The sequence below is a fragment of the Bombus flavifrons genome, chromosome 5, assembly GCF_040668555.2.
Source record: "Bombus flavifrons isolate JBK064 chromosome 5, iyBomFlav1_principal, whole genome shotgun sequence".
Classification (NCBI taxonomy): domain Eukaryota; kingdom Metazoa; phylum Arthropoda; class Insecta; order Hymenoptera; family Apidae; genus Bombus; species Bombus flavifrons.
Window position 1 is genome coordinate 7821408 of NC_138446.1, and position 13159 is coordinate 7834566.

Below are 13159 nucleotides of genomic sequence, written 5' to 3' on the forward strand. Positions count from 1 at the left end.
ATAGAAATAAATTTGGAAACACTATAAATTCTTATGTTTTTATTTTATTTTATTTCCTAAAATTTAACCATAGGCGGCTAACATATGAGCCAGCTATAAAATATTTAAATACTATAATTAAAAATTTTGCCTAAGAAGAATAAAAATCAAACTGCGAGGAATTGACGGGAAATCGTCTTCATTCTCTTAAAAATGCTTGAAAATGTTTTTAAAAAAGTGTTAGTTTTAAGCAAAATTTTAATAAAATTAATTAGGCCCAAACCCATCTTGGGGTAACGCCTTTAAATTCGAAAGAGTCCGGGTGACCTACATGCGAAATATTGGGGAAGCTTTTCGACCATTGGAATGGTGTTCGCGATTGCGATGTAGATGGTCCGGAAGTAGCTTCAAAGCTTTTGAGACCATCCGCACAAATTGCTAAAATCTTCGTATCTATAATACCATACGGTACAGGTATATCCTCCAAATCTCCACGATACGTCAATTCCCGCAACTGATTTGTTTTTGAATTTTGTTCCTCGGAAGTGCAACCTTCCTGGCTGCATCCACGCATGAAGTTTCGAAATTGCTCGAACGTAGTGATATTCTCTTGTAAACGCGTTAAACGGGTTTTCAAAAGATCTACATCCTTCTTGGCAGGCCGTACGATGTCGTTGATGTTTTGAAAATTCGATATACCAATATACGATATGAAGCCGATTTTTTTAAACTTCTCGGTGTAATTCATAGCAACGGTGATGCGTGGTAGTTGTTCCACTAATAATACAGTCATGGAACGTGGCTCAAAACTGATCCACTGCAATGCAGAAGCTCCACCATTCTGATGAGATATAGTATCAAACCAAGATTGACTGTTCGTTGCTAGTCGATTTGCTGCCATTAATCTTACAGTTAACATTACCTATAACATTATTATTATTACTTAATAACTTTTTGTACATAAAATAAACTATATATATGGTGCACCTGCATATCATGTACGAATTGGCATAAGGTGACTTATTATGAAAAACTAGGGCGAAAATATACAATAAAATTTTTTCGTTCGAGACTTAGTTTTCGAGAAAATCAAGTTTGAAAATTTATTAAGTATACTTCAATATGGCTAATTTCAGATGTGACAGGAGTTAATAATCGGCACGAGGTTATTCTACATGCTAAAATGAGTAAAAGATGTGAAATATTATTTTCCCGTTTAAGGCTTCATACTAAAGACATTAGAGTTCAAAAATGTTTAGTTAAGAATTTGCTCAATATTTATTCTTTACATGCGTAGATACATTTTCAAATTTATTATTCTAGGAAACAAAGTGTTTTATGAAAAAATTTTATTCTTATTTTTATTCGACTTATTTTCACATGTGGAATAACCTCATGTCGATTATTTATTCCTATCCAGTCCAAAATTAACTATGTTCAAATACATTTTATAAATTTTCAAACTCCATTTTCTCGAAAACTAAGTCTTGGACGAAAAAGTTTTATTCTATTTTGTTTAATTTTCTTTTCATTCTGTCATAAAGAATCGTCTCATACCTGCTTGCACATGATATTCAGGCGCATCCTATGTAAATTTAACAATAAATTCATACATGATCTTTTGGATACAAAAGACTCCACTCATTCTGATTCGTTGTTAATAAAGATGTTCCAGTAATAATCATTTCATGATTTTCTCCATTTATTAAATAGAATTCATCACGGGACGATAATGCTCCAGGATAGGACGACAATACAATTGATCGACCCGGAATTAATGCATCAGTTTTTGTCGTAGGTAGCACATGATAGCCAAATGTGTATTTTTTTAAGAGTCTTAACATTTGAGTGTATCTATAAAATAAGAAATAAAGATTTATAGTTTATTCGTATTAATTTCTATCATCTAATAAAGTACACATTTAAATATATTTACATAGTTTGTAGTTTTATATAGTTTAAATAATTACACCCACGTTTATTATAATTATTCTTGCAGCATGAAAATACAAAGCTTATGTCAGTTTATATTTGAAATTCTTAAACAAATTGATTAATATAGGAAATATATAATGATTCACTTACGGTGCTGATGTATGTTGATTGATTGCAACTAGAGGTTCCGAATTGTCTCTTGCAAGAAATTTGAAGTGGATCATAGAACTTACTACGGAATTGGAAATATTGAATACTTGTTGGAAACCAGATAAATCGGAAGTCAAGGCGAGCCAAAGGAAATCGTCAGATTCCAATGATACCGACACACGACTCCGACGTACAGCAAATTTCCAACCAGCTTCCAAACCATCTAATTGAGCATAAAATAATCGTACCTAAACAAAAATCAATTTTATTTTATTTTATTAACATATTTTTCATATTTTTTAATATTTAGTATTTTTTTAGTTATAGTTTATTTTATCGTCTTTTAAAACTACTAAAAATATGATTTGTTATTAAGACAATAGGGTAATTATGTACCATATGCCAAAAAGGATCAGTAGACTCCGTCAATTCAGCACGTTCACGAATGACGGCAGTGTTGTCTCGAAGATATCGCATTAGCTTTCGGCACTCAACCGGTTTTGTTTCGCATTTTGGCTTTATAGTGTTGAACCAATGATGATGAATTAATTGCCAAGTTAGACTACCCTCCAACAGTCCGGCGGCATAAGCTTGCACAGTATCTGGGTATTTTGATGATGTTTCTATTTCAATATAGGACCATCTGTAAAAATTATATTACGAATCATTTTATCTCTTGATTATAGATATATATATTTAACATACAAATATTATATTATATTTGTAATATTAGCTTTATACATATATTTTTTATATTAACTTTATATATGACATTGACTTACCCATGCTCGAAAATTTCAGTTTTATAATAGGCTCGAGCTGCATGCAATGGTATAGCAGTTAGATCATTGCCTTGGCCCCAAAACTCAATACGATATCCTCCTTTACGGTTCCATAATACGGTGGCTGAATAGATTCCATCTTGTTCGACACTGTTAACGTACGATAGATAGGTAATTAGAAAAGTTTAACTGGTGTATCTGTGCACATATGAAATGAATATATTAGACAAATAATCTGGAATGCCCACATAATTGACAATAAAATAAATTTTAGTTTCAACTTCTACGATTAAAAATTATTGTTAATAATTAATGATCTGATTATAAGAGAATTAAAAGTTTATTATGTCTCTATGTGAAATATGCGAAGTATACATATCAATATCCTTCACATACAGAACCTACTTCTAATTGCAAATCCTGATTGCAATCACATGTGTAATGTATGCTACATTATTCATTTATATCGAACTTTAGAAACGTAGGCAACTCATGAAACTCATTAAAACCAGTTTTTAATAATTCTTTACACACACACACACACACGCGCGCGCGCACACACACACACAGACTTAAAAACATCTCGATTGGAATATGAAATATTTTTCCCTACTAGTTTGTACTTACACTTTTTGAAACATTTAATTTCTTTTAGATTACCTATCAAGTTATATAATAACATGAAAATCTGCTTGAATTGAATTAAAATTAAAGTTACACTACTCGAAAATTCAGATGCCATCTATACAAATATATCGTAAACATTTCCCAAAATTTTACTTAACTAAAACAATACATACATATATCTGAAATGAATAAGAGGCAATTAGATAACAGCGACGTCGTATAATATAGATCAAAGGACAATAATTTATTAATTAAATAACAAAAATAATAATACAAAAATATTACAAAATAACAAAAAGATATTTAATTAAAAAAACTAAGAATAAGACATATTTCAAGAATTTATGTAATCACGTGCAAATGATAATGACCGGTGTAAATATGACAATGACAAACTTATGACAATAAATAAAGTAGTTTTTATTATCTGTTCGGCGAAATTATTGTTTGCCGTTCGTGCACGCGGCAAGCAAGATAAACCGCGTGTCAAGTACGTAAAAGCTTTGGTACGTCGGAAGCGCAACGTGTGCACGCACCAGCCGTGCTGTGATAGCGACAAGCGCGAATTCGAGAAGCCAGACGTTGCGTTACTCGATCCTATGTCGCGACCGGTCCCATCCAGCTTGTTACCATCGAAATGCTGATGCTTTCGATCGCTTCACTCACATTGCTGCACGCATTTCACATGTGTCGAATGCGGTCGGAGTTATCGCAGGAACGTTGATCTTTCAAGCAAGAACACTTGTTTCTTGATAAAAGATCACGACATCCGTTATATGTATGTATATTGAAATTGTATGTGAAATAACTTGATATAGATCGATATTTGATTTATGGCCAATAGTGATTTAAATAAGATATACATAGTTGCATTGTGTATTAACTTTTAATATGTATATGCTCTAACGTTAGGTGAATGTTATCGATTTGGTACTATTTCAGTTAATGAATGCTATAATGCTTTTAAATATTAGATTATTATTTTTGCGCTTTTCATCTAAATATAAATCATAAATTATTGTATTATCTTTTGGAATACTTTTCATACCTTTCATACTTTTTTATATTTGCATTCCATATATTTTTGTAACATTTGTATTTTTCTTATAATTACTTTTCGTCAGGACAGTCTAATTTAAGAATTTTTATAAATATTAGCCATGTCATGATTATTCCCATTTAATCCTGATTCCTATTAAAGTGATATAGTGAATTGATGAACTTACTGTCCGAATTCACCGAGAATTATGGCCCCGACTCCTAGTAAAGCTACGGCGATTAGGATGTAAGTGGAGATGCGTGTCTGCAGCCAGGAGGCTCCTACTACCTTCAGCATGGCTCATCGGTAAGCTATACACCTTGGTTACGAGAAGAGAAGAAAGCAGAAAAGCACGAATTTCGCGTTCTCAACCCATCGATTACAGAAGCTGGTCTTCGGCCTCCTCAGGCGTTTCAATAGCTGCCAATACGCGCTTGTCTCGTGATTACTGAAACAGTTAAATAATTTTCAATTCAGTCAAAATATTAATTTCTATTGGAATTATCTATATATATTCCACTATATCATTAAAAGTCACTATATTATTAAAAGCTTGATGAGAGACTTTAACTGTTTTATACAGCATCTTGTTTTTCATGATAGTCATCGTAAGTTCTCTAAATCTATACTTATATTTAAAATTTTCCTGTCTTGTAACATAAAAAGAAAGTCTATAATTTTATCATAGAATACACGTTTGAATAGCGGTTATTTGAAGATTCTAGTCCAGTTACTCTGTTATACTTTGTTTATTTGGACATTATTACAAAACAATTGCCAGATTTTGTCTTCTATAAATTATCCCATGGTCTATCGTTCATTTGTCGCTTACAACACGGATCGCATAAGACAGAAATGAGACGGAGGATAAAGTCGAATTCTCTTTGAGTATAGCATTTGGCACTTGTAATATGCATGAACAAATTGATAAACCTACAAAATATACGTTTACTATTGATACCGTGGATTCCCTATAAATCGACGCATTTTTTTCAGAGCATAATGATGGATTATAAATATTGAACGACTTTTTTTGTCAGTTACCGGTTCATTTTCAATTCTTAAGCATTCTTAAAATTTTCACAAGAATCTATCAACTATATGTAGAAATACACACTCTCTGGTTAGTGATCTCTACAAAATTATTTATTATAATTTAAACAGGAAACTATGGTTATTTAATGTGAACTTAATGCAGTAATGTGATTTAACTAAGACAACTTAAATTAATGATTCACAACTCTGGCTACAACTCTAGTCGCAACTAACGGCTACCTTTTATACCACGGTTTTGGTACTCCTAGCATGCAGATGTGGATGATCCATGGTCAAGTATAGCTTTTTTAATTATCCCGTGTCGTAAAAGGCCACGGGTATATGGCCCATCTTTCCCTGGCCTGTCAACACTTTTATTGTTTTTTACCTGTAGTACATCGCGATTTGCTCCAGGGTTTTTCCCCAATACTACATATACAGGGTGGTTGGTAACTGGTGGTACAAGCGGAAAGGGGGTAATTCTACACGAAAAAAAAGTCGAAAATATAGAATAAAAATTTTTCGTTTGAGGCTTTGTTTTCGAGAAAATCGATTTTGAATTTTCGCTCGGTACGCGTGCACTTTATCACGTCTCGTTATAATGGATCTCACTGTAGATCGTTGTCTCGATGGAATCTTTGTAAATTTAAAGGAAAATAATATTACGCAGTTTTCTATTAGCTTCTGACTTTCCCCTCAACGCTAACAAAAACACTGATATGACTTCCTAAAAAAAAAAAAAAAAATGAAGATCAAGGTTATTTTATTGATTGATAATTATTATATTATCATGTTGTATTATGAATACTTTTATGACAAAATATAATATAATATCAGCTTCTATGTGAGAGAATATTGAATTAAAACTTTTGATATTGACAGCGCTGTTTTTATACAGATATTTCTCCAGGCCATAAAAGACTAGCGAATGATCTTAGAAACTTGCAAATTGCCGATGAAGGTTAAGGTCTAGGTTCGTTCACAGCATTTCAAGGATTTTGCGTTGATATTTGCAATTAGATGTGTTTAGTTCCTTTAATTATCGTTCATTCGGCGAACTATGGTTATAGATAGTAACTTGTTACGTAATTGTAAAACACTTATCTGTAAAGGTTAACGGATAAATTTGCCATTAAGAATAGCGTTAGACTTAGACAAATATTTATGTCATAATATATAATTAAAAAGATAAGTATAAATTGAAGTTACATGTTAGAAAACATTTTAGATAAATGCTGTTAGAAGTTTCTATATCCTATTAATGATATGAAAGAGCACAATAAACAACATATTACATATATAGAGTAAAAATTTGTTCTCATTTAAATCTGAAGATAGCAAATTTGAAGATTTAGATACAATAGTTATGTATTACACACACTGTTCCTTTTAAATATTAACTTTTAATGAAAGATATACATGCATATTGTATAAAAATAAATTCGTACTAACATTTAATAACACTGTAAAAATATTGGCAAGTACGATGAAGAGGATTATTATAATTCAATTGCAAAACTCTAAAACTATTCTTCAAACGGAGTTACAATCTTCTTCTTCTAAAAAATAGCTTCTTTTCTTAATTCATTATAAATTTTATTGACTTTTTTCTGTAATTATTAATGTTTTACTCGTTAATGATAGTATCATCGTTTATAAATGAATCTCGGGAACTGAGCCAATATGAATTTTCTCGTTGCTGTCAGAGTTCACTTGCATCCAATAACTATATGTTGAATTGTTTTCTGCGACGTATTATCTTTACAATTGACGTAATCTTATAGCAAAATGTAAATAAATTTATCATCATTGAAGACTCTGTAGAAGCTCATAAATTGGATGAACATTAACTTCGAGAGATTTCTTGCTTGCAATGCAACTGCTAAAAGAACACTTTCTTTTACAAAATGTGACTATGGAAACGAAAAAAAGATATTATGTTTTAAGTAAATATAATAAAAATTCGGAAGGAAAATCGTTTTAAATTACTTTGTTATTTAAAGAATTACATCTACTGTATTATAGAAACGAAATATTTGGGACCTTTTTTAATAAAAATTATTTTTGATTGTATTATCAAAGAGATCACTATACATATGATCAGAACAATCTTTTTGCAATATCTTTATATTTTCTTATATTCAATTTAACAACTGCTATTAACGATAAAAAGACGGCGATGGTTATCATATTTGCTCGAAACAAAAATCGTCTTATACCAAAAATTGTTCTCTTATATTTATTTTTTCAATTCTGAGGCATGTACAAGAACGCATAACAATATTTCTATATAATATGATATTAAATTACAAGAAATTTTTATATATGAATTTGTTTAAATAATTACTCATGTTTATTCCAGATAAAAAAATGATAAAAGATAATAATAATCACACTTTCTTTAACGACTCTTTACGACGAAATCCTTACTAAAAATAGTATACTTTACTAAAAGATTAAAATAAACCAAATACATAATAATTACTAGTGTATTTTTGCATCAAAGGACATTTTGATACATATTATATAGAAAATTTGAATATCTACTAATCTTAATGTAAATCAGAATTATCAATATGCTAAAATATCAATGGAAACTTTAATAAAAATATAATAAAGCAGTCCTGTGACGATTCGAAAAGCACAATAAGCTTTTTTTTATACTACCTATACATCCTCCTATCTCTATAATAGTTATTTTCCAATCATAAATCTTGTATCATAATTGAAGGGCAAATAAAGTTTTTTCATAGAATTGGGTGTGCCAATCGGAAAAATCTATTAGCATACTCCACATACGCTTAATTTCGAGTGAATGCATAATCTATAATAATTTACAATCTTTCCTGTCGATTGAAAATATTTAAAATGGATAAGCGTGGTACGTCAAACTTAACGATTTTAATTAGCGATTGGCAAGTACAAATATCCACGAGATTATATATTTAAATTTAGTCACTTTGGTATACGATGTTATAAATCATTACAATTCATGTTTCCACGTGTGAATGGCGTCTTTGTATCTCATAATCATAATTATGTGAAGTAATGACGTTCTTCAAGATGGAAAAAAGATATGTGGTCCGTAAACATTGTGGTAGAATTACATTGGTATTAAGTAAAGAATGAATATAACTATATATTAAATATTCTTGTCAGATCTTCTGGCTAATTATAAAGAATAATTAATGTAAAGAATAGTGATATAAAAAGTAAATGTTTCTATATTTATTGTTGAGTTAAAATTTGTATAGGAATTTAGAAAAATATTTAGTTTCTAACTTTGTGACAAAGGTGTAAAGTTCTGAATATTATTGCAAATCTCTATATATTGAATTAAGTAAATTTAGTAGCGTAATTACTTTTACAGAAGATAATGCATTATATTAGTTTATGGTTTTAAACATATTAGCCGGAAATACAGCACATGAATAGATACACTGCCAATTCGAATCAAATCAATGTATTGTATAGAGTCACGATTTCTTCGACCTCCTTATCATTCGCCAATTATTAATCTGAGTCATCGTTGCACACTTTGACGTGGGATTCTAACTTGCAATTATCGAACGACCTGAATAAACATATACTACATGAAGAATAATATAATATATTATATTTTTCTACATTACTACTACATTCATTATTCTACATTACTTCTTTTAAATTCATTTTAGAGTCAATGAATATGAATAATGTAAGTATGATTATGTATGAATACAAGTATGAATAATAAAGTAAATGATGTTTACATCAATTTGAAGTTACTATATTTCACACGAATAGAATGTACTAATTTACTCTTATTTAAAGAATTTGCAATAAAACCACGATATACATATAAGTTACCATGACACGAACAAATTTATGAAAACAGCTATACCTCTCATTCTAAAGCCTCAAACAGGAAGCAATATAGCATGCAAGATAAGAACTCTGACAAATATTTGTAAATAAACTGGTAAATTTTTATATTTAAATTCATATTTAATTTTTAAAAGATATCGTACATTATGCTAATAAACGATTTACACTTTCACTAAAAAGCAGAGCTAATAAATCTGTTCTAAATAATATGAATACAAAAATAAAATCCAAAAATCTAAGAAAATAAATTATACACATTCCTTTGCTAAACGAAAAATAAACTCTGATTTTCACTTCAAAGAACTTGCAATGTACGAATCTCATAGCCGATTCCACACAACATGAGAGCGCGGCAAACAAGTTACATGCAACCACGTGAACAGACTACCGTCGCGGCAGCTGTGTATTTCACTCCAGAAAATTAAAACTTAGAAGTTCCAAAAAGGGAACAAATATAAAAATCAATATTCTTTATAGAAAAACTTTACATGAGAAAATATAATAATATTGAGAAACAGGAACACTTCTATGAATCGCAAACGATCTATCAATCGACCGTCTCGGAATATTTCTATTCAGTGTGCGCGCCTGAGCCATACACGCTCTCGTGCATGTCTTTTTTTTCCTCGTATGAATTCTTCGTTCAGTCACTTACCAAAAGTAATAGAATAGATTCTGAATTGAAGCGCGTCGAACACGGGTAGAAAATCAGTCATTCGTACGGAGATTACATTCCTTTGGCGTGTTTTTTTGCCGCGACTTTACGACGTGGACCAGTTGCTCCGACACTGAAGTCCAAGCGCGAGCATACGCTGCTTCTCGACTGACGCGGCAACCCGTCGACCAGAATTTCGAGTACTATAAGTTGCATTTTCCCTTTCCACCTTCCACAAGCCAACCGGCGTCGACGGCCTTTGCTATGTCGTTGCCACTGCTGGATCACGTTGTCGCGGCACCCTGCACTTGCATTGATACGCCCCGTTATCAATTCGCCTTATCATTTTCAAGTTTCCGTATATTTACGCCATTCCTAAGCAAAATGATTGGTGTAAAATGTAAGATATTTTAAAATTATATAAGATTTTAGATACATTTAGATTCTAGATATCTGTATTAACAAACTTTTTATATTTTTATTTAATTGTATTAACATATGTGAATGCTAAAATCAAATATTACATAATTAATTATATTGCTTTTAATTATATACTTTGGAACTATTTTGGAATAATACATGAATATATTGCAGTCCTACCGATTTTATCAAGTTATCAATGTTTTTGCGATTTGAAAGATAAGATATATAAAATGATGCTAATGTATACATACAAAATAAATAGAGTTATGTCTTTGAGAGAGCTCTGAGAATATATTATATTGCATCAACGATGAGAAGTTCTACGTATAATAAAAATATGTTTGCAAGCTATTTAGTTTATACAGCATGAAAATTTACCAATACTTTATCAGGACATCAGTTTTGTAAGTTTATGTAAGTTTTTCAAATACTTTGTGTTTGTAATATATATATATTCCCTTTCAAGTAGTAGTTCCAAAATTGATAAAGTGTCCAATAATCTCTAAAAAATAAATGAAATTGTTTTTATTTAAACATCTCAAAATAAAATGCTTAAAAGTCGATATAATTATAAATACATATGAAATAAGTCGTATCTATACTATACCGAGAACTACATAGCAGTTGACTAATACACAGCTCTTTAGCAAGACAGTCATCACTGTTGAAACTTAATGAGTTTTAATTGGATGTAATTGAAAATTTTAGTCATCTCGCAACTGTGACTGACCGAATAAAGGCATAGATGCACTCTGTTTAACTGGATTACACAAGAAATGATGCTAATCCTTTGCAACGTATTTGCTGTCATAGAAACGGAATCCAGAACAAAAAGTTCTAACGTTGTAACAATAAGCCCCGTTGTTCAATAATAAAGATTATATGTATGGAGCACTTGCGAACAACAGCTTCTCTTATAATGAGTTCTGTGTAAGATCGACATTTTCCGGTGACGTAAGATTCTTGTATCGCAATTATCATTTTCAAGCTTCCCATAGTTTGTCATTCTCTTTTTGTGTGAATTATTTTATGCTTGTTATTTCGACAAGGAATTTAATAAATTTTCTTAATAATATCGTGAGTCAAAAATTTCATATATCATGTTACGTGAATCATGCAGATAAATACTAAAAGTACTAAAAATAATAATGCTTTTGAGATACTAAGGAATATTCGAGACATTTGATCTGTTCATCATTGTACGCGCAAGCACTCGTCAATTTTTCATCATTCAGTGACCATATTCGACCTTCCACTTGAGGAATTTTATACTCCCACGTTTGAACTTTCATCACTGTTGTAAATTTACTTATAATTATCGCTTTATCTGCTACTGTATAATTAAACAAATTTTACTATGGTTTTATTTTTCAGTATTAGTTGCTCAAATGGTTCTTTTCCATCTTCTTGTCTCTATTTAATTAGTATATCTACGTTCAAAAGTTCCATCGTAAACTTCTAGAAAACACGGCATTTTTTGAAATGCAATAATAAGATAAGATACGCAATTTTCAATGAGTCAGAAATTGTACTAAGTGCTCTGGAGGCGTTTATGAAAACTATCGTTGTCATTTCAATAAAACAATTACGTAATATAAGATTGTGAACGCCTTTAACTAGTTGAAGCGATAAAAATTTTCAATTACAATTCAACCCAATCTCGTTGACTTGTTCGCATCGCTCTTTGATAAATCTGAAAATACCATTTTTGTCAATTTTAAACGATCTAAGAAACGAGAATTAAATTCGAAGAAAAATATAGGAATAGAGATATTTTGGTAATCCTTCGTAGAAATTTAATCGAATTATCTATAATATTCGAACCAATATTTCACAATTCGGTACTATTCTTCCACAAAGTTGCCATCAGTGGTTGACGGAAACTGAGATAATCCTGAATATATTCTACATTTCTGAAAATAGATTATCTGCGTATACAACAGTATTTCTCAACAAGGAGTTCTTCCTAATTTTACACGTCTGACACATTCAATAAGATGTATAGTTACTACCGGCGTATGAGGTAACCTTTCTTAACTTAACCTCCTTTAGTTCGTAAAATTTATTACATAGTTTTCAGTCAATGCTTTCCGCTATGTAAAATATATAACATATCTAATATAGTAAGACATTTCTGATGAAGAAACGATCTGACTAACGAATTAAAATGAAATGAAATGAAATGGAAAAATAAGATTTGTTAAATATGGAAAATTTACAGCTTTTACTTTACTTTACGGACAATGCATTTAATTGCAGTTTACGTTGGCGAAGGCTATCCAGAAGTTAAGGTTCTCGGCAAGATCGGTTATTTGATGCGCCGACAGGTATGTTTGTGAATTCATGAAAGCAACCGGACCGTTAGCCAAGAAAGGATTTAAGGCATTCATTGATCTAATGACTACTGCACAATGACTTGCTGTTGCTTCAACAGATACTATTGCTGGTTCTAAGAAAAAGTGCAGGGAGCATTTATACAAGTATTATTTAGGAAGACAGTACTTTTTAGTAACATTTATATTTGATAGCTATAATGAAATTAAAGGAAATTATTGCATAAATAAATAAAATTGTAAGAAATTGTGCCCAATAAAATTATTAAGAATTATTATGTTCAATTATTTTACATTTGTCACTGATAGAATTCATAAAAAATACTTACTTCAT

The 13159-nt window shown here is 30.6% G+C and overlaps 1 protein-coding gene and 1 long non-coding RNA gene across 2 annotated transcripts; one reads left to right on the forward strand and one right to left on the reverse strand.

The window, feature by feature from the left end:
- Positions 1–24: 24 nt before the first annotated feature.
- On the reverse strand, positions 25–10257 carry lama (phospholipase B domain containing lamina ancestor). Its single transcript, XM_069114204.1, has 7 exons — positions 10070–10257; positions 4700–4960; positions 2847–2996; positions 2461–2707; positions 2065–2312; positions 1593–1833; positions 25–901 (listed from the first exon to the last, which is right to left on the reverse strand). Exons 2-7 carry the CDS (start codon positions 4807–4809, stop codon positions 251–253), a joined length of 1647 nt encoding a protein of 548 aa, XP_068970305.1. The 5' UTR covers positions 4810–4960; positions 10070–10257; the 3' UTR covers positions 25–250.
- A 1451-nt stretch (positions 10258–11708) lies between these two features.
- Positions 11709–13100, forward strand: LOC138180390 (uncharacterized). Its single transcript, XR_011173289.1, has 2 exons — positions 11709–12515; positions 12752–13100. It is a non-coding gene; the product is annotated as an uncharacterized LOC138180390 (long non-coding RNA).
- The last annotated feature ends 59 nt before the right edge of the window (positions 13101–13159 follow it).

Excerpts from the sequence above, each read along its gene's own strand:
- lama (XM_069114204.1), bottom strand. The coding sequence starts at position 4,809 with ATGCTGAAGGTAGTAGGAGCCTCCTGGCTGCAGACACGCATCTCCACT. Across the intron at positions 2,313-2,460 it reads CTGATCCTTTTTGGCATATG|GTACGATTATTTTATGCTCA; the intron begins GTACATAATTAC and ends ATTTTTGTTTAG. Across the intron at positions 1,834-2,064 it reads AATCAACATACATCAGCACC|ATACACTCAAATGTTAAGAC; the intron begins GTAAGTGAATCA and ends CTTATTTTATAG.